The sequence below is a fragment of the Herpailurus yagouaroundi genome, unplaced genomic scaffold, assembly GCF_014898765.1.
Source record: "Herpailurus yagouaroundi ecotype Mexico unplaced genomic scaffold, PumYag 202, whole genome shotgun sequence".
NCBI classification, from domain to species: Eukaryota; Metazoa; Chordata; class Mammalia; order Carnivora; family Felidae; genus Herpailurus; species Herpailurus yagouaroundi.
This window is the reverse complement of record NW_024412433.1, coordinates 6,915,287-6,936,772: the sequence shown is the minus strand read 5'-3', so window position 1 is coordinate 6,936,772 and position 21,486 is coordinate 6,915,287. Positions and strand designations below refer to the sequence as shown.

Sequence of the window (21,486 nt, the reverse complement as noted above, 5' to 3'; positions counted from 1 at the left end):
GAGAGAGTGTCACCCACTTCCACTGAGACTTTTGAGCATGGTTGTGGAAGGCCAGTGGACTAACAGGTATAAAATCATGAAATTTCTGGAGGCTTCCATAAGTACAAGTTGATTTCTACCATGGGTTTGACCTCCTTGGTTTGACCAGAAAGGAATTCTCCTTCCCTGCTCAGAAATGCCTTCCCTCCCCTGCAGGCAGCACCAGCGACATCATGACAAGTGACCACAGCCCTGTTTTTGCCACATTTGAGGCAGGAGTCACCTCCCAGTTTGTCTCCAAGAACGGTAAGTGGTGGATGCTGTCTGTCCCTCTGTCGTCCGCGATGACAAGAGGCTTCGGGCACTCATCTTCTGATTGCAGCAATCTGTTGTCCGTGGTAGATGGGGGCTCATCCTTCCAGACGAGTCCACAGTCCACGTCAGGCCATACCATGGTTTCAGTGCAGAGCATTTGCTTGTTCTCTTTGGCAGATACGTCAGCTTTCTGAGCCTCAGTTTGAATCCAGTCCTTAACATTGAATAAACGAGGGGCACCTGGGCGGCTCATTCAGTTAAGCCGCCAAGTCTGTCTCTTGGTTTCGGCTCAGGTCATGATCCCACGGTTCGTGGGTTTGGGCCCCCATCGGGCTCTGTGCCGACAGCCTGGAGCCTGCTTGGGATTTTCTCTCTTCCTGCCCCTCCCCTGCTTACTTTCTCTCCCTCAGATAAATAAATAAACTTAAAATGTTTTTTAAAACAAAATTTAAAAAGTTGAGTAAGTGAATGTTTTTCCAAGGTGTGGCATGTCCACCACCAAAGGCCATTCCGGGTGGGCCACGGATGAACATTCGAGAGTAATGCGTTTATTTTGACATGTTTTGCATCTGTTTCTTCTGTGTAAAGGCAAGCCACGCTGGTTTTTCATTCAGTCTCGTGGTGTCCTTTCTTACTTAAACATGTTTGCCTAAGTTTAAACAGTGAGTCTATTTAAAGAAAATATTAAGTCAGCATTCACGTGGGTGCACGGTGGGCGGAGATGGCGAACATTGTAAGGATGGGATGTGGTGACTGAGTTTGGGAAATGCTAGAGTAAATAATACTTAGATCTGCAGGTAAATTTTCAAGTAATCCAGCTCAGCCCGGCTCACCAGGCCACCGTCATCCCAGCAGGGGTCTGGCGTTCTCTGTGGTGCATCCAGCCTGGGCCTGGGTGACTGGGGAGCCATGTTGTCACCTCCTCTGTAACCCTCCCCCACCCCTCTTCTGTGGTCAGCAGACAGTCCGGGCTAATTTCGGAAGGTTGAGTGGGGGGCTCAATGCAGGTAGGAAAAGCCTGTATTACTGTGTGTCCTTCGTGCCATGAAGGATGTGGGCACGACTGGAGTACTGTCTTTCTGGGACACTCCTCTCCATGCTGTTGGGTCTAACATCTACTCTAGCAGCGTGACCTCCCCTCTCCACACAGCCTTAATCCACCATCCTGTCTCCATGCTAGCTCTGAGCCCTGTCTTTCCAGAACCTTCCATCTCTCCCAGGCCTCTCACCCATCTCCCATCTCTCTGAGTTCCTGCAGCTTTGATGGGATGGCTGATGCCATCACACCCTCGGTGAGGACCCTCATCACATCATCGGTATCAGGCTTGTCTTCCCTCCACTGGCACCCAGTACACAGAAGACACAAATGCCCATGACCTGGATTGAGCATAGGTTGACTCTTCCTAAGCAGAGCCTGGTCTAGATGCTGTGGGATTTAAGAACATAAAAGAAAGCTGAGTGAACTAAGCCAGAGAGAAAAAGTACCATAGGCGTATGGTATCACCTCTACGCAGGATCTTGGAAGAAACCGCCAATTTCGTAGAAACAGTAGGAGGGTGGTTGCCAGGGGCTGAAGGGAGCGGAAAATGGGGAGATGGAGGTCAAAAGGTCCAGACTTTCAGTTACAAGATGAGTAAATTCTGGGGAGCTAATAGCATGATGACTACAGGTAATAATACAGTATTGTAAACTGGAGATTTGCTGGGAGTAGATCTGAAGCATTCTCACCACACACACACACACACACACACACACACACACACACACATACACACACACACACACACACACACATACACACACACACACACACACACACAAACCAGTTAATTATGTGGGTGACAGATGTGTGAATTGTCTTGATCTTGGTAAGCATTTCACAGCGTATATGTGTATCAAAGCATCACGCTGTACCCTTTGAATGTGCACAACCACATTTGCCAGTTATTCCTCAATAAAGCTGGGGGAAAAGGAATAGAAAGGAAAGAAGGGCACACGGGCAGGACGGAGGACCGGGATGTCTGTCCTTGCTCTCGGGTGGCTCAGAATTTACGCGGAAGGATGGAACTTGTTCAAAGCCAGCCTGAGGACACTTGCAAACCCAATCCCCTCCGTGAATGCCATGAGGAGCCAACTGTGGATGAGGGTAAAGAAGGAGTGGAGGGAGGTCAGCCAGAGGCAGAAAGAGCAGGTAGCCCTTGCTACCCGGACCTAGAAAGGACACAGATTTGGGTATCGACCAGAGCCTTTATACAAGCTCTCTTTGCCAGAACAAATGGGGAGACTGAGGCACTGAGGCTAAGGGCGTCGGGCTCTTGGCTCCTTGAAGTCTTTGCTCTTCCCACCCTGCTCTCCGCACATCAGAGAGGGCGTTCCACCGTTGCGGTTGCTCAGCGCATGTGGTGGGATTCAGGAAAACCTCTCCTTCACCTGGACCTCACCTTCTCTGGGCACATTGTGGAGCCACATCTCTTTGTCACCTGTTCCAGGCCCCGGGACCGTCGACAGCCAAGGGCAGATCGAGTTTCTCAGGTGCTTTGCCACGCTGAAGACCAAGTCCCAGACCAAGTTCTACCTGGAGTTCCACTCAAGCTGCTTAGAGAGTAAGTGGTGCCGAGCTGCTACCTGTTGGCCGTGCAGGCAGGACTCTTTCTCTTAGGTGCCTTTTCACTGGTGGCGCCTCGCCCCTCTTCTCTCTGGGAAGGATTCACAGATGGGCCTCACGGGGGTCTGCAGGGGGAGCGTTGGAGTCTGTGGTTACTGTGGGGGCACCCCCCGGCGGCCTGTGATCCTGCCACTGCGGCCTCAGAGAGAGGGACAGTCACTGAAACACTGACCCGTCGTCAGCCCTTGGAGGTGACCGGGCCGCTGGCTCCTCTCCTTGCCCCTCGAGTGTAGCCCCCGAGGGTCCCTCCCCTCCCCAAGCTGGGGCTCTGACTCAACCCGAGGGTCCTGGGCGGAGGTCCAGAGCTCGTGGAGGCCAGTGCCGGGCCTGACCAGCCGCTGGTAGCCACCTGTCCTTCCTTCCGGAGTCCTCTGCTCCTTGGTACACGACGGGCATCTTTCTCAGGTGTTCTGGAGCATCCACAGGCAAGCGAGAGACGGACGGCCTGCTCCCAGCCAACAGCAGTTAGCACAAACTGTGTTTAGCAAACACCATTTCCGGGTGACATTTCTAGGCATATTGTCTAAAGCTGTTTTGTGGCAAGATCTGGGTGGTTTCTAGCTCCCCTCGCCGAGATGGTCTGGAGGGGGGGGAGGGGGGCAGAATCAACTCCATCGAAGGAGGCATTTTGGGACAGGATGACGGCTGCTTCCAGAAATCCAGAAGAGGAGTTGCCCCGCTCCCCTCCCTTCCTTCTCCCACTCAGCCCGGGCTCAGTCTTGCTGACAGACCTGCCTTCTCCGCGAAGTTTCCAGGTCCCGAGTCACCAAGCAGGGGCAAGGCACCTCCAAAAATGATGAGGATTTTTGTGCGGGTGTTTTTAATAAACTATCGAGACATTTGCATACATTTCTATGGAAACAGCATATTAGGAAGCTTAAATTAGCATTTCGAAAGGCTGCTATCTTGAGTGGCATGGGACAAGCTGTCATGTTTCCTAATCTCCTTGCCTGTGATGTGATGATTTCTTTGTTGCCTGGTTTGTTGCAAAAAGAGCTGAAAAGGAGGGAAGTCTCTGAGTTTTTCCTAAAAATAATCCAACCGTGTTGGCAAATGACCATCCCCTGCATCAAAACAGAATCCCCCACAAGCCTGACTCCTAAGCAGTGCTGTGGCCCCTATAGATGAAAGAGGGAGAATATCTTCCTCGGTCTGGGTGGGGCGACCCTAGGAGTCTTCTCTGTCTGGCTCTTGTTTGTTCTTTGAAAACCAGCCTTCTTGTCCTCTGTCAGGTTTTGTCAAGAGTCAGGAGGGAGAAAATGAAGAAGGAAGCGAGGGGGAGTTGGTGGTGAAGTTTGGCGAGACCCTTCCAAAGGTAAGTCAAGAACAGGATGTAGCCGGGGAGAACTTGGCATTCGCCAGCCCCTGTGGCCCCAGCATTCCTTAATGGATCACGGAAGAGACCCAGTGATGGATTTGTCTGACCATGTGACTTTGCAAAGAAGGAAACTGAGGCAGATCCCAGAGAGGCTGGTTCACAGTCACACAGCCACACAGCTGCGATGACAGGCCCCAGGCCCCGAGGTCCTGATCCTCCTGCAGTGGCCTTTCACCTGCTCAGCCCAGCTTGGGGGATCAAGTGAAGGGGCAGAGAGGAGTTCATTGCTCCTACCTGAACACTGGGTTCAGAAAGAACTTGACGTGTCCATGGCCCCATGATAGCAGAGGGTGGAATTGAAAACACACAGACCGACCATACTGGCAACACGTTCCTCTTTCTTGTGGAAAAAAAAAAAAAAAAAAAATTGGTGTTCTACCTGGGACCCAGAAAAGCTTTTGTGACGTTGAGTTGACGGTGGCCACGTCTGGGTGTTCGCGCTGGGTGCGCGGCGGAGTAGGACCTTGTGGGGTTTTCTGTCACATAATGAGGAAAGGGTATGCAGAGGGGAGTTCAGGCCAGGCAGATCTGTTGTATGCGGCAAGAGTCCCAGGGGCTCTCCTGGAAGGTTCCCTCAGAGGTGACACCCAAGGTGAGCTTTACAAGATGGCCTTAAACAGGCGGAAGGACCCATCTGCTCCTAAGGCTTGGGTGGGACATGGGCAGTTTTGAGGGGCTGTTGATTGGAACCCGTTCTTGGGCCACGTCACAGAGTCTCCTAACTGGGGAGCACTTCTGATCGGGGTCCTCCACAAGGCCATAGCTGTCAAAAGTCCTCATACTGGGGCTGTTTTCAGGTACCTGAATCCCTGTGGCTTAGGTCTCCAAGGTGACATCCTGCCTCAGCCACCCACGCGACCCTTCCGTTCCTCCCCTCCCGGCTGCCCCAGGTGGCAACCAAATGGCCCATCTCCTCCTTCAGTCAAGTTGTGAAAGATGCCAGCGTCCCCGTCCATATAACACATGTACCCCCGTCTGGTTCAGGGGACTCCACGGTACCCTGGCCCTACATCCTCACTGCTACCAAGACCTGCTCTTCCTCCTGCCTCTGTCCCTCCCCTCCACCTCACTGCCGCCTCCCTCAGGGTCTCCATCCCACCCGCCTCCTTGCTGAGGCATCCTGAAGCCTGATGGAACTTTCTGGAATGCCTGTCTGGTCCTGGCATTCCCCCTCTTTATCTAGTTGGCTCCCAGCCCCCTCCTCACTCTCCAGCTTCACCCGCTGCCCCTACAGCACCTAAGGGGCCCCCTGACCCTCCACCCATCCCTGTCACCTGACGGCACCCTCTCTGTACCCTCTATAATCCTACCAGGGCACCCTGACAGAAGCTCCCTGCGCTCTACCGTCACTCTTGACCACGATGATCATGTCCCCTGGGAGTCAGCTCTAACCCTGTCCCCTTCTCTGTGCAGCTGAAGCCCATTATCTCTGACCCCGAGTACCTGCTGGACCAGCACATCCTGATTAGCATTAAGTCCTCTGACAGCGACGAATCGTATGGTAAGGGTCCCTGGAAAGGTTGCTGCACCTGCTGTTAGCCGGTGGCCTCTCATGTAAGGGAGGCACTGGCATCTCTGTTCCAGAAAGCCCAGCTCCCGCTCCCCATCCTGTTCTCCTGTCCCCCTCTCCCCCTCCTAGGGCTGCCGGAGGGACAGTTACTGGTAACTCATCCTTCCTGCCTTGTCGGGCTTCTGGGAGGAATAGCCAGCAGCCACAGCCCCTCTCGTTTATGGAGTCTTTCCTGCGTCAAGAGTCTGTGGCAGGTGCTTTGCAGGGATCATTTAATCCTGACAAGACCTTATAAAGCATGTACTATTCTGTCAATCAGTAGGTGAGTAAACTGAGGCTCAGAGAGCTTAAGGGACTTGCCTAAGTCACAGGTAGAAACTGGCTGAGCCCTAATTTGAGCCCATGTCTGTCTGGCGTTGGTCAGTGCCCATACTGGGCAGACACCAACTAGAGCGACGTCATCTTCTATGACATTTTCTTCAGCCAGTGCGTGGCTCCAGCCCAATGTCAGGTTCGAACTCCATGCACTCATTGTGGTTAGAACACAGGGATAAGAGGGGCAGGTGGCCAGAGCGAGGCTGGAGGCAGGAGCCAGATCAAGGAGCTCCTTGCAAGAGGCAGACAAAAATGAATCCTGGTCCCAGGAGGGTGCTCAGTTTTCAATGGAAGGAATTTGAAGGTGTTCAAATGCTAATCAGGGGGAGTCAGGAAACAAGAGGCCGAAGACACAAGGATGTCTATGTGTTGGTGGCCTACTGTCCAGGCTCGCCAAAGGCCCTGGAATGTAGGTACAGTGGCTACCTTAGCTGCAGAGGTGAGGAAATGAAGTGACCTGTCCAAGGTTACTTGTCCTTGGCCACGGAGTGACTTTGACAAGCTACCGTGTGACCTTGGACTTGAACCCCGGCAACCCAGCTCCAGAATCCTGCCCTTCACCCCCTCCTAGCACAGCACTGGACAGAAGGTCCCAGAGCCAGGCAGGGGTGGCCAGAGCCTGAGGATTGTACCGGCCCTGGATGGAGGAACCCCCATCCATCATGTCGGGGCAAAGAGAACGGATCCAGGTGGAGTCAGAATGTTTGAAGTTTTGGTGGTAGCACACAGGAGCACAGGAAGGATGGTTCCGTTTTCTTGTTCAAATACTGTCTTCTTCCTTTGTTTCTGCCTCTTGGTATCCACACAAACAGCGTATCGTAATAATAACGGGAAAAAAAAAGCCAGCCCACAGTCTCATTCCCCACAACGGGAACCATGTTTATTTTGGTCTCACACTTCTATCCTCATACATAGGCATACATAGATTTCTATATTTACAACCACCACAGAGGTGCCATTTTTAATTTTCTTTCTCCCCCAGTGATAGACATGTCAGACGATACACGTTTTCGTGATCATCCTCCTGTACGGCCTTCACGACGGCTGCATTTAATGGCTTAATGATACCCCATGGGTTTGCTGTTGATTATTCCTGTCCGTGTTCTGAATAATGCTGAGATGGATGTCTTTGTGAGCATTTTTTGATCCTCCTTCAGCTACATTTTTATTCTTTCGAATCCTCTCTTTAGGATAAGTTCCCACGTGTGCCGGGTCAAAGGGCACAAATACGTTGGTGATTCCTGACACTCGTTATCAAACTGATTGCTGTAAAAAAAGTCTTGCCATGTTGACCTCACCATGTCCAAGGGTACGGGTTTCCCCAGATCCTTGCTGGTTCTGGGGATTCTTTTGCTTCCTTCCATCTTATACTAATTTCCTGTCTGTAAGAGAGTCCCTTAGTGCTGTCTTAATTTGCATTTTTAAAAAAAAATTTTTTTTCAACGTTTTTTATTTATTTTGGGGACAGAGAGAGACGGAGCATGAACGGGGGAGGGGCAGAGAGAGAGGGAGACACAGAATCGGAAACAGGCTCCAGGCTCCGAACCATCAGCCCAGAGCCTGACGCGGGGCTCGAACTCACGGACCGCGAGATCGTGACCTGGCTGATGTCGGACGCTTAACCGACTGCGCCACCCAGGCGCCCCTTAATTTGCATTTTTGATGGCAGGGAAGACTGAACTAGTTTCCATTCATTGAAATTAACCAGTTACAATTCTTTTTGTGTGAAATACCTGTTTGGGTTATATGCCCAGTTACCTGCTGGGATTTGATTTTGAGGAGTTCCTTGTGGGGTTCACGAAGCCATCGGTCTCTTTCACATTTTCCTTTCTGTCTCTGTGCAGAAGTTTTAAGCTTTTATATCTTCTTACCTGTCGGTCTGTTTTGTCATTTCTTACATTGCCTCAAGCCCTAGGAAGTTATCATTCGCTCCCGCAATCAGATTAGTGGTTAAGTCTGCTCGTCTGCTGGATTTTCTAGGATTTAATTCTTTTTTTTTTTACATCAACTAATCCACGTGGAGTTCATTCCACTGTAAGGTTTGAAATGTTTTTCCCAAATTGCTGAGGCGTTGTTCTAAAAGCTTTATTCGATAATCCCCACCTTGGACATTGTTTCGAAGGATCATCTTTGGACGGTGGAGTTAATCTCCAGGCTGAACGCATGGTGTTTCTCCCGTGAAATGCCTCTTGACATGACTGTTGTTCTCTCCACCTGCCCAGGCGAAGGCTGCATCGCTTTACGGTTAGAGGCCACGGAAACTCTGCTCCCCATCTACACGCCTCTCACCCACCACGGAGAGATGACAGGCCACTTCCGGGGGGAGATTAAGCTGCAGACGTCCCAGGGCAAGACAAGGGAAAAGCTCTATGGTGAGTGGGCACGAGCCCTCCCCTGCTCACTCTTCAGCGCTGCTGGCTTAGGGACAGGAAAGACATTTCTCCCCCCTCAGCCATTGCGTGTTCTCTCTGCTGTGGCCTCAGAACGGGAATCCAGCATCACAAGGGATGTCAGAGACCATCTGGCCCGATTCTTAACTGACTCAAGAATGTCCCTACAGAACCGCAACATCCCACGGCCGCACGTCTTCGTTCCCTGACCCCAGTCACCTTCCATCTGTAAGGATGGGAAGCTCGTGAATTTTCCAGATGCTCTGCTGCTCTTGTCTCCTGTTAGTCTTTTAGGCCTTGTCACTCCCAGTTAGCACCTCCACCAGAAAGACCAAGATTATACAATAAAACCTGCCTGATTCTGAATAGTTCTTTCCAGGCTGCAGCTCACACACACATACCTACGTAGCTACGCCCTGCCCTCATGGTGCCGGCCAGGGCTTCTGGGCCTTCCAGATTGCTGTCACACACCCTGTGCTCTAAAAAGCGGCCCCATCCTCGTACTTCGCACATTTCCTTGGCTTTTCCCTACCTAGGCCCCACCCACCGCCCAAAACAGCGGCATCTTCTCCTCTGTTCCTTGGCAGGGTCCCCCAGCACCTCTTCCAGCTTGACCTCAACTCTTTGTGTCCTGCAAAACGACACTTGCTTCTTTCTGCTGGCCGTCAGGAGGACACGTTTCTCGTGGCTCTCAGAAAGGACACTGTGCAGCCATGCTTGGGAACAAATGCTCATTGACAGTGTTTCTTCACCCCACGTGATGTCCCAGCCTTGGGGAGTCCTCTCCTGTCTGTCCCCAAAGGAGACTCATTAGGGAATTGTAGATGCCTCATCTCTAGATAAGAATTGTCACTGCTCCTCTGGGGAATATTGAAACGCGGCCAAGAGACCTTAATAGCCGGGAACACGAGGACGTTTCTAGACTCAAATCTGTAATTTTCTCAGAATCCTTCCCCAAAATTTTAAACTTGGAAACTAGCGTGTAGAGTCCTCAGTAGTATCCATCACATTAAAACCTCTGTGCTTGAAATAATAAATGATTTGAGGGATACAGAGCTGCTCAAAATGTGTTAATCAAGCATTTCTTGCTTCCCACACAAACAACAGGTGGTTTTTCCTTCCTTTTGCCTTTAATTCCTATTCAAAAGCACTCTAACAACAATGCCTAAAATGAGCTGGACTTTAACTTGATGCTGGATAATGTGGGAAACAATGGTCTTATGAAGGTATCCCATTAATGCCTTGCAGTGGCCCTGACAGCCCGGTTTCGTCCTTGTGTGGTAGATGGGGAAACTGAGGCGCAGAGAAGTTCAGTGTTTGGCTGAAGGTCATATATCTAGCAGGCGCCTAGCCCAGGGTGAGAGTACAGGTTCACAGGGTGCTAAGGTGGAATTCATAAACACCACGGGGGCCTGAGTCTCACACGGATAATGAGAGCAGGACTCACTGTGTGTAGACGGTTAGCATTCCCTGCTTCTGGGAGGGCTCTGGGCCCCCAGGGGTACTATCTCCTGTGGATGGGGCTCCCTCTTCTGCCCTGTGGGAGCTCCTTTCTCCAGCAGAACCACAGGCTGGGGCGAGAGGGACTTGCCTCCTGTGCAAGCACAAGCCAGAGTCTGAAAGGAAGGTGGCGTCCCAGTTCCCCTTTAGACGAGCTTGGCTTTGGTCTCAGATGCTCTTACGGAGCCACCTTGTTAATGTTTGTTTCATTCGGATCTGCCAAGAAATGTTTCCCTGCCCCTTGTGAGACCAATAAGTTGGACATGTCACATGACAAGACAACTCGGTGTGGACTCTTCTCCCCGTAGAGCAGGGACACGCATCCTTCTTCGATCACTGAACTCATGTGAGGCCTCAGAATCTTGCTTGGCCCACCTCCCAGACAGCCACGGTTGGCTGTCCCGCGTCGGCCGCCAATGGAAACTTCTATACCATCCTGGCCCATGCTGGGTGCTCTGGCCCTCACGTGCTGTTTGCTGTATCTCACCCTGCAGACTTTGTGAAGACGGAGCGAGATGAGTCCAGCGGGCCCAAGTCCCTGAAGAGCCTCACCAGCCATGACCCCATGAAGCAGTGGGAACCTGCCGCCAACAGGTAGAACAGGGGGGGTTGCCAGGGCTTCCCCACAAACTAATGTGACTATGCAGACCCGGGACCCAGGGGAGGGTGAGTGGAGCACAGAGAAACCAGGGACCAGGAGGGAATGAGAGCTCTGGCCAGGGAGAGGCGTTGTCCGGCTGCCAGCCCCGGGCAGGTGGGTGTGCCTGTCTGTGTGCGGCCTGGGAGACGCTTCTGTGTCAGAGAGCAGTGGACTTCACTGACATTGGCCAAGCCCTTGGCGTGTGTCAGAGTCCAGAGAAATCAAGGCAAAGTAGGTGAGCCCCTGATTTGGGAACTCCCGGCCTAGCAGCAAGATGCCCAGTCCAGGGGGAAGCCACTGCACAGGTGACTGAGGGGAATGGTTCCCGCGTCTCCTGGGGACCCGAGACAGCAGCGGCTCTGTGGTCAACAAACCCATCCTGTTGCTAAGGGGAAAACAATCACTGAGGAAAGTGCACACAGGTTGCTCTTGGCAGATCCTGGACTGGGAATCACACAGACATTAAAGTCTATGTGACCAGGGGACAGGAGTCCCACTGGCAGGGCCGCCTCAGCTCACTGCTGGGGTCCCGAGTCCTAGCATCAAGCCAGACGGCGTCGTCATGGTCCCTGTGCCCGCTTGCCTGCTGAGGGGGTGAAGCCATGCCGGTTAGCCAACGCGAAATCCCAGATGGTGCCACTGCAGAGCCCGGCTTAGTCCCCTCCTTCAGGCCCCCAGACCACTGTCCCTCCAGCCCTTGTCCTCGCACCTGCCCCACCCATGCACCAGGTCTCCCCTCTCCCAGCCAGTCCCTCGCCCACTTGCAACTTCTGACCCTCAGAGCCATATAATGTTCCCTTTCAATCTTTTTCTTCCAATGTTATCCCATCAATGAATGTATCCTAACTCTCGGATGTCTGTTTGGTTCCAGAATCAGGATCAGTGAGGGTCAACAAATTCTTTTTCCATTTGGCTAGTATTAGAACTAACGCTTCTCCTTCTTCTTCTTTTTTTTAATTTTTAATGTTTATTCTTGAGGGAGAGAGAGAGAGAGAGAGAGACAGCCTGCGTGAGGGAGGGGCACAGAGAGAGGGAGACACAGAATCTGAAACAGGCTCCAGGCTCCAAGCTGTCAGCACAGATCCCGACGTGGGACTCGAACTCAGGAACCATGAGATCATGACCTGAGCCAAAGTCGGAGGCTTAACTGAGCCACCCAGGCGCCCTGAACTAATGCTTCTTAAGTAGGCATTGACGGATGGGGAAGAGATAGACTGAGGCTGGTTGAGCAGATGAGAGCTGGGGAGCCTTGCTCGTAACCCGTATACTCAGCTCTCTACTAGTTGGTTCTCATAACAGCACTCTCTCACAAGGAAGGACGACACTCTTGTCGCCGACAGGCAGCACGGTGTGCGTGTCTCCCAGGGTCACCTCAGCCAGTTCAGAGTTCAGCCCTCCACAGTGTTAAGCTGACTCCCCCTGACATTCGAGGTTCCGGCCTTGACTTCTGTGACCTCCTGCCCATCGTCCCAAATGCCTGCATGGCCGTCCCCATTCTGATGTCTCACGCAGTGGTACAAGCCAACACATTCCAGATGGAGCCAGCCGTTCATTTACCACCCCCTCCCCAGCCCTGCCACCCCCCACCCACGCAGCCTGACCTCGCCAGCCTCTTATCCATTCTCCCCACTTGCTCACAGCCCTTCAGGACTATGAAGCCCCTCCTACCAGGGCCTCCCACCCCGTCTCCCCTCCCTTCCTTACCTGCCTCCTCAGACAGGTCTTCTCTGCTCGCCCTGTGCCCAGTTCATCCCAGCCCTCCAGCTAGTCTGTCTCTGCCTCTTTTGTTTCCCTGACTTCAACACTACGTGAACACCGTGTTTCTTAGTCACTGTGTTTTTGTTTTCTTGCCTGTCAGGCGTGGATTTTATGGGAACAGAGACTGGCTGCTCTGTTCACACCCATATTACCTTCTGGCCCAGGGCCTGGTACTTACTAAGCACTCCATAACTATTTTGCTGTAGGAATGAATGAATGAATGAATGAGTGAATGAATGAATCCACTGTCCAAAGAGTGAAGGAATCGCGGAGGACCTGGGGTCCCCGAGGGACATCAGAGGATGCTGGCCTCATGGGGTGCTGACCTGGAGACGGGAAGGGAGCCCTGGGGTGTGACTTGGGGTGTTTTCCCCCTCCAGGGTCCCTGCATGCAGTGGCTCCAGCATCACGGAAATCATCAACCCCAACTACATGGGGGTGGTGCCCTTCGGACACATGAAGCAGTCCTTGTCCCCTGACCAGCAGCCCACAGCCTGGAGCTATGACCAGCCACTAAAGGACTCATCCCTGGGGCCTGGAAGGGGAGAGAGCCCCCCAACACCACCGTCCCAGGCACCCATATCACCGAAGAAGTTTTCGTCCTCCACAACAACCAGGGGCCCCTGCCCCAGGACACAGGAGTCAAGGTGAGCGTCCTCTTCATCAAGTCCTCTCCCTTCCCAGGGTTTTCATCACCGGGAAACCTGACCCTAGAATAGAAGCCGCATGAAGCCAGGGTTGTGTGTCCACTTTGGTCATCGACTCATCCTCAGGGCCTAGAACACAGTAGGCACTCAATAAATGCCTATGAAATCGCCACGTCCTACCCTATTGGTATAAATTGGAAAGACTTAAAAAAAAATAGAACATTTTTTAAGATACTGCCCCAAAAAACAACTTCCCATAAAAACTACATTTATTGGAAAATATGTTTCTATCACCAGTGAGCCTTCATGCAACCTCTCAAGGAACAGGGGGGGATTTCTGGGTTCCCCTGCCTTTTCAGCCACAAGGGTCCTGTTCCCATCCACAACCTTCCCATCTCTCCTTTTGAGGCCAGTAAGAAAAAGCAGTAGCTATGGGGTGGGGGGTGGGGGCGTGGATTTTGAAGGGTGGGAGGGCAGCCGGCCTGCAGAAGGAGTTTGGCCAAAAAACCCTGGGAAAGGCCAGGAGCCCAGAGAAAGCTGGCCTGCATCTAGAACTGGGCCAGGAGGACAGAGCCAGGAGGAGCTCAGGCCAGGCAGCCAAATCTCCATCCACTTCTCACTTGTGCCACGTAACACGTGAACCCATCCTTTAGAGAGGGAGCCCTACGAGTTTTCCAGTAAGCACAGGATGACCGGGAAATTAAAAGTGCAGATCCCGATTAACGATGATTGGAGACGTACAAAGTATCGTGAGCACCGTCTTTCCTTGGTCGCTGTCTTGGTAATGACTTCAGGGGGCTGCTTCTGGACCTCTCTTCCCCTCTGAGGTCCTCTGTTCCTCAATGGTGTCTTCCATCATTTATGAGGAGCCAGGGAAGGGACTGTCGTCACACGTCATCGTTCTTGCTTAGCACACCTGGCCTGGCAGGAGCTTCCTTTGGATTGAGGGGTACTTTACAGGTTTGCTTCTCAAGCATTTTTGCTAAAAACAAATTGGACAGATGCACGGAGGGGAGGAAGATGTGATAGGACAGGAGCAGTCGCGAGGCCCCTGAGCCTCACCCTGTCTCTCTGTGGCCCTAGTCTTCAGGGTTTGTTGATAATATTTTTGGACTGTGGTTATCCTGTAAGAGCCTTGGAAGAGGTTTCTCCCTGGGAAATGAAAACAAAAGCCACCGTTTGACGGGTGCTGAAGTCCCTCTGTGGCAGCCCTGATTCTTTAAGTGTAATGATTTTAAGTTGCCAAAGTCAGTGTACCTTTGTACTTAACAACTTGAACACAGCACATAGCCTGGAACTGGGTGGGGACGTATTCTCTTTGGTTCCACGGGTGACAGCTTCAGAACGGGCACATCTGTAGGGAAGGGGTCCCCAGGGTGGGGTTCTAAGCTCGCTTCGCACAACCGAGGTGATTCTAGGCAAGAAGCCAGCAGCTCCCATGCCTGGCGGCAACCCTCTCCACTACTCAGACCCCCGGCTCAGCCTGAGTGAAAGGCTGGAGGGGGGGTGTCCCCAGCACCCTCTGTTCCCTGCCACCTCCACCCCACACCCAGGTGGAGTGAACAGCCGTTTCCGTTTGCTCAAGACTGTCCCCATTTCGGCACTGGGAACCCACGTCTCGGGGAACTCTCGAATCCTGGGCAAGCTGGGACATATCTCTGGGCTGAAGTCATGTGGTGAGGAAGGGGGGCCCGTCTCAGACCCTGCTCAGTGCTTCGCTTTAGAAAGGAAGATTCTGGAATCTGACAAGTGGGGTTATTTTGCCCCCTGGATGTTGGTTCACTCATTCCACAGCCATGGCCTCCTCTGGAACTTGGTTTCTTGTAACCTGTGGTCAGGGAAATAAGACTTTTTGAATTTCTTGTGGTTTTCCCCAGTCGCCCTGCCCCCACCAGACCCCTCTCTCAGAGTGACAAGAGCCCCCTCAGGTGGAAGTCTTAACTTGCCTCCTGCTCTTTTCCCAGGGAAGGAACTTTGGAATCAACAAAACACTCACCCCCAGTGGCCTCTTCCCGGCCCTGCCCCTGATCCTCCTGTCTGTCATTTCAGCTGCCAAGAATCAGGCCATGCATTTTTCTTTCCAGCTTCTTGACTCTATCAGAAATGTCTGGTCGATGCTGCTTGTACCTTCCTGCACCTTCCTCCCTGCACCAATTCATAGCCAAGATCTTTGAGGATCCAGCAGGGGTACAGAGGGTGGCCTGACGTGGAGAGGCAGCTTTTAAAGTCTTTGTTCAAGGCCCCAACAATTCTGATTATGCAACTGCTTCTAAGTCTTTCCAAAGGGTAATGAGCAAAAACCCCAAGTCAACAGTCAAGCCCCCTTTGGCATGTCCCCGAGGCTCACCTCCCCCACACCCGTGGCCTCTCGTCTCATGAGGACCCATGTGAGGGTGACATCTCGCCTCTGTCCCTGGAGCCCACGCCTATTCCCTGAAGAGCCTATTAGCCTTGGCCTTTCCGCGACTTTGGAACAGTGTTTCAGTGCACATTCCATCAGTAAGAGGCGTCGCGGCCTCAACACTTCATTGGTTTCCTAGGGACCTGCTTGTTCACTTGACAGCTTCCCCTTTTTGCAGGAAGCAGAACCCAGAACACTCCCCCCCCCCGGGGGCCGCCCGGGGGGGGGGGGCTGTTGGCCAGAAAGTAAAACGTCTTCCCATTCCTGATTATAATTCGCTCAGCAGGAAATCACCTCGAGTCAAAGCAGCAACAATTCAGGAAACACATCAACACAGGCAGCTCTTCCCTCCCTGCAGTTGGAACCCGGAGTGTCTGCGCTGCCCAGAGTCAGACAGGCCTGTCCGCTTGCCCGGCGCTGGCCCACGTCTCTCCCGGTTCCCTCGGAGTTTCGGCACGGCCACCCCATTTTTCTTTCCCTCTTTGAGTGAAGGAAACCACACTCACCAGGAGCTCTCCAGGGAGAGAGGGCTGTGTGGTTGGGAAGAATGCTGTGCTCATTGGGAGCATCGGTCCCCTGAGTACAGATTTTTGTCTGGTTCGTGGCCCCCTCCTGTGCCTGAGGCAGCATCCCACACATTGGGGGCCCCTGCTGTCTGTTAAACGGAACTCCTTGAGCTGGGGCCCTGGAGCAGCACAGATAGGTCGCTGAGGGGGTGCGGTCCCCCGCAGGCTTCTGTTCTGAGGGTCTGAACAGAATTTGCTAGAGACAACATAGAGGCTGTGGGGTTCTTATGAGGGGAGTCCAGGAAAGGAGGTCCGTTAGCTGCTGTGAGGGGCGGGGGTGTGGAGGGCAGGCTTCTCTGACAAGGACTGAAGAGGTGCCTTTGACATTGATGGTGCCATAGAAGTGAACTCCCTTCCCTTTCTCCTATGAAACCTTCAGCGAAGCCCCCACCTTGCTCCCTAGTGCTCCAGTGTGAGCAGTGAAAAGGTCTAAGGCAAGAGGTGAGCTTACCTGTGAGATCATCAACAGATGAGCAACACAGCACCGTCTCCTCTCATTTTTAGATTTGTTCAATTGAAGTGAAATGCCCATAACAAAATTAACTTTTTTTTCTTTTTTTTAAAGAATAGAAATACTCAATTTTGGTGGCGCCCAGGCTCGTGAGTTTGGGCCCCACTTTGCATTCTGTGCTGGACAGCTCGGAACCTGGAGCCTGCTTCAGGTTCTGTGTTTCCCTCTCTCTCTGCCCTTCCCCCACTTGCACTCTGTCTCTCTCAAAAACAGACATTTAAAAAAATTTATTTTAACGTTAAAAAAAAATTTTTTTTCTCATCGCAGTCAAAATTGAAGGAAATCTTTTATATGAAACTCCAGGAAAATCATTGCTGGATGCTTCTTTTTCTTTCTTTTTTTCAATTTTATTTAAGTTCTAGCTAACATTTAGTGTAATACTGGCTGCAGGACTGGAATTCAGTGATTCATCACTTACAGATAATACCCAGTGCTCAAGACTGTGCCCTCCTCAATACCCACCGCCCATTTAGCCCATTCCTTGCCCTCAGATTAACCATTTTATTATTTATCTGTTTTTTATGTTTTATTTTTGAGAGAGAGAGAGCTCACGCGAGCAGGGGAAAGGGAAAAGGAAAGGGAGAGAGGGAGAAAGGGAATCCCAGGCAGGCTCTTTGCTGCCAGCTCAGAACCCAGTGTGGGCTGGAACCCACCAACCTTGAAACCATGACCTGAGCCAAGAGTTGGAGGCCGAACCGACTGAGCCACTCAGGCATCCCCCAAATTAACCATTTGAAAATGAACAGTTGCGCTCGCTTCAGCAGCACATATACTAAAGTGAACCTTTCGGGGGCATTCAGAACAATCACAAAGTTGGGCAACCATCACCTCCATCTGGTTCCAAACGTCTTGATCCCCGCAAAAGAAAACCCCGTCGGAATTAAGCAGCCATTGTTCACACGTGCTTCTCTGTGTCTCCCCTCTGCCACCCTTCAGGCCCTGCGACATGGGCAAGAACTCAGCAGAGCCTTCCCCTCAGGAGGACCCGCAGCTGACCAAGCCTGAGATGTTTGAGAACCCGCTTTATGGGTCTGTGAGTTCTTTCCCTAAGCTGCTTCCCAGGAAAGAGCAGGAATCGCCCAAAATGCTGAGGAAGGAGCCGCCGCCCTGCCCGGACCCGGGAATCTTGTCGCCCAGCATCCTGCTCCCCAAAGCCCAGGAGGCAGAGGGCACCAAGGGGACAGGCAAGCCGGCGCCCGCGCCCGCGCCCTTCCTCAGCCCCACGCCCCGGCTCCGCTCCTTCACCTGCTCGTCCTCCGCGGAAAGCCGGCCCGCGGGCGGGGACAAGAGCCAGGGCAAGGCCAAGGCCCCCGCCAGCTCCCAAGCCCCGGTGCCGGCCAAGAGGCCCATCAAGCCTTCCAGGTCCGAACTGAGCCAGCAGCCCCCACCCGCGCCGGCGCAGCGGCCGCCCCTCCCGGTCAAGAGCCCCGCCGTCCTGCACCTGCAGCACTCCAAGGGCCGCGACTACCGCGAGAACGCCGAGCTGCCCCACCACGGCAAGCACCGGCCCGAGGACGCGCCGCTCGGCCGGGCGCCCATGCAGGTGCGCGGTGAGGGTGCGTGTACGCATGCGCGCGAGACCGCCGCTGTGCCTGGGGGCGTGCCCAGGGAGGGAGTGGGGGTGTGGGTGTGTCCCCGGCCCCACCCCGGCCCCTCTGTGCATGCCTGTGATAAGACAGCAGGCCCCTGTTCAAACCTCAGAATTTGAACCCAGACCTCCAGTCCCTGCTCCAACACTAAAAGGGCTAAATAAGGCGCTGGGGACAAACTCTCTGAGCCCTCCTGTGTCTGGCCTTCAGGAACTCAGGCTCCACAAACACAAAGACCCCGGATCGTTTACATTTCACTGTCACCATCATCAGTGTTAGTACTTAAATGTTTCCCAGTATTTTGGAGACTTCAGATGTGCTGTCCCCTTCCTTCCTATAAAATAGATTTTTTTTTTTTTTTTTTTTTAGCAAAACTAATAGTGGTTAAGAACTACCTCAGGAGCCAGACTGTCTTGGGTTTGGATCCCAGCTCTCCCACTTTCTGGCTCTGTGCCCTGAGCCTCAGTTTACTCATCTGTAAAAGGGGGCTATTAATGGAATCTGCCTCATAGGTTTATAGGGAGGGTTGCATTTTATTATATGTTATTACTATGTTATAATTTACGTATTAACTATATGTTATACATTACATATTATTTCTTCCATATACTATAATGATCACATACGCATATAACATATGTGCGTATATGTTAGAAATCAATTACATAAAACAGTGTGTTGGCTCTTTCTAGCACCATGTTAAAGGAAGCCTGATCTAGCCCACCTTGTGTAAGGACGTGGGCACCTTCAGTTAGATCTGGCCTGGTGGAGATTTTGGCACTGAGAGTCTTCTGTTCTTGTCCCACAGTAAAGCCCCCGGTGAACTGCCAGCGAGACAGGAGCCCAGAGGAACAGCGTGAAGCCACTTGGACCCTCTCTCAGGACCCCCTGTTGACTCCTCCTACCTAGCTTCCTGTGCAAGGCTTACTATTTTTCAGGAGAGGGCCTAGCTTCTGTGTGGTCACAGAATGCTCTGGCTGTGAAACTTGGCACCAAATGCTAAGGTTGGAAGGGAAAGTGTACTTGGGCCCCCAGCTTGATCTTGGTACTTGGGACCCATGAGCCTTGTTCCGGTCATCATTTTGAAGAAAGGAACTAAAGCGCTGATTTGCAGGTGGAGATATAAAATAATAATAATAATATTAATATTAATAATAATAATGGCTACATGTATGGAGCACTCACCACATGCTAGGTACCGTGCTAAGTGCTTTACAAACATAAGTTGTGTCGTCTTCAGCCAACCGAAACCACATCCCAGACCCCCAGTTCAAAACAGTGTGTTCTGAGTGGTTTGGACAAAGCATTAAAAATTAAGGCCAGTGCCTTCCTGGAGCGAGACAGGGCTTGGCCTTAAGGGAGCTGAAGAGTGAGTGGTTAATTTAGGGTACAACAAACCTGGCCTTGTCTAGCTTCAGTGATGCCTACTGCTTTCGCTAAAGCCCTGCGGGGTCCAGCAGAGCTGGCGCCGAGGGAAGGGATCTCCAGTTCTTCGGTCGGAAAGGGAAGGAAAATCAGCTCCTACTCTACAGTGGAGACATCCGGCTCCCACCTGTGCTGGAGACACCCAGGCCCTCCTCGAGGTGGGCAGCTATCACCAGGCGGTGGGCTGAGCCAATCCCCCCAGCACTTATCTCATCGTGCTAAGAGAAAAGTCTCTGCCGTCGTTCCCAAGGCCGAGCTCAGCCAGGGTGATCCTCTCTGTTCCAGCTCTTAGGACAGCGTAGCCATCTCCTCCCGAACTCCGTGGCTTTTGGCTCTGCTTCCTTGGTTACTGGGAGGGTAGGTTGGTGGCGTCTTTTCTTGTGTTGCTTTTTTGACATACGGAATTAGTGTAGGAAACCGAATCCAGAAGCGTGAGTACAGGAGAATGGGTACGCACCCCACGTCCCCGTGTGTGTCAGTCTGTGTGACCAATAAATTGTGCCTTTCTCACTCAGATCCCATCTGTGTGGCATTTTTTTCCTGACATTCAGCCACAGACATGCTCCTAGGCTGCTGGGGCTGCAGAGCGGCCGGCATGGGAGGAGAGGAGGTTGAGGTTCGTGGTGGTGAGGGGCACTCATTACCCTGACTAGAGGGGACTTTGTAGCACCGGGTTGAAGTTGGGCAGAGACCAGTAGATGTTACATGGCTTTGTGGATTCCAGGCCCCGGGCAGCCGGCCAGCTTCCACCAGTGTCGTCGTCCCCCCCCCGGACATACCACCACCACCTGCTGTCCTGCAGCCGCCAGGTCCTGCTGGCTCTTGTAAGTGTTCGTGGCTGAGCTCCGGAGACCATGAACACATGTAAACACTCCCCAGGTTGTGGGCCTCCAGCTCCCTGCATTCACGGAGGGCCAGTGTGGGTGTGCTTGACCCCCCCCCCGCCCCCCCCCCCTTCCAGGGTGCTCTGGCCCGGGGCTGCTGTCCCCACCACCTCAGGCTACCCAGCCTCTGCTCAGGTCCACAGACACCAGGCCTGGAGCTGGAAGGAGTGGTGTTCTCAGCAGCCGTGGAGCAAACCATTTGCTGCCCTGCACCCATGGAGCGGGAAAGCCTATCCCAGCTGTATCTCCTTCCTGCAGTCAGATGGGACCCCCTCGCCCTGCAGGCTCACTTCCTGCTCCTCACACAAACACCGGAGTCCCCAGGTACTAGCCTTTGACTTGATAGGCCAAGGGCCAAGGTGGAAGGACAGCTGGAGACACCCAGGCATCCTTTAGGGCAACCCCCCCGTCTAGTCATCACCCCATGGCTGAGGACCTGGGCATGATACCTGTGGCTCCTGGGGACCCACTGGCTGCCCGGATGGGTGGGCCTTCTGCGAGCCACCTGTAGCTGCCCACTCAGAGGAAGAGCATAGACCTGGAGCTTCCACCCCCACCCAGGATGGACGTCCAGGCCCTCCCCACCATTTCTGAGGCTTCCCAGGGGAAGTGAGTTGAGGACCAGCAGTGGGGGGTGTGCTTTGGACTCCCCATCATCTTTGCGTTCTAGCCACTGCCTGAGCAAGTGCAATGCCCCTCATGCGTCTCCCCCAAGTTCCGCCACAGGCTGCGCGAGCACCAACCAGGCTCTGTCAGCTGATGGGTAACAGAGGCCACTGATGTCTGGGACTGGAAACTGAAACGTAAGCTTCACCCTTGTCCTCCCGGCCCCTCGGCCCTGGGGCGGCCCCCCCCCCCCCCCCCCGCCCAGGGTCCCTGACCACCTTCTCCCTGGGCTCTGTCCTGCCACCGCTTTGGGGGACCACTCCAGCCAGAGTTCTCTGCCGCGTCTG

The 21,486-nt window shown here is 53.0% G+C and overlaps 1 protein-coding gene across 2 annotated transcripts in view; it reads left to right on the top strand.

Annotated features, from left to right (window-relative positions):
* INPP5D (inositol polyphosphate-5-phosphatase D) overlaps nucleotides 1-20,163 on the top strand; it is a 124,168-nt gene extending 104,005 nt beyond the window's left edge. Inside the window, exons 19-27 of one of the 2 annotated variants that reach the window (XM_040450648.1) lie at nucleotides 196-285; nucleotides 2,784-2,897; nucleotides 4,192-4,274; nucleotides 5,751-5,838; nucleotides 8,445-8,594; nucleotides 10,607-10,706; nucleotides 12,891-13,157; nucleotides 17,572-18,191; nucleotides 19,033-20,163. In XM_040450648.1, coding sequence (XP_040306582.1) covers nucleotides 196-285; nucleotides 2,784-2,897; nucleotides 4,192-4,274; nucleotides 5,751-5,838; nucleotides 8,445-8,594; nucleotides 10,607-10,706; nucleotides 12,891-13,157; nucleotides 17,572-18,191; nucleotides 19,033-19,133 — 1,613 coding nt within the window. In that variant the 3' untranslated portion in view covers nucleotides 19,134-20,163. The remainder of the gene's footprint in view (nucleotides 1-195; nucleotides 286-2,783; nucleotides 2,898-4,191; nucleotides 4,275-5,750; nucleotides 5,839-8,444; nucleotides 8,595-10,606; nucleotides 10,707-12,890; nucleotides 13,158-17,571; nucleotides 18,192-19,032) is intronic. The other variant, XM_040450647.1, reaches the window with a different exon arrangement.
* Nucleotides 20,164-21,486: the final 1,323 nt, after the last annotated feature.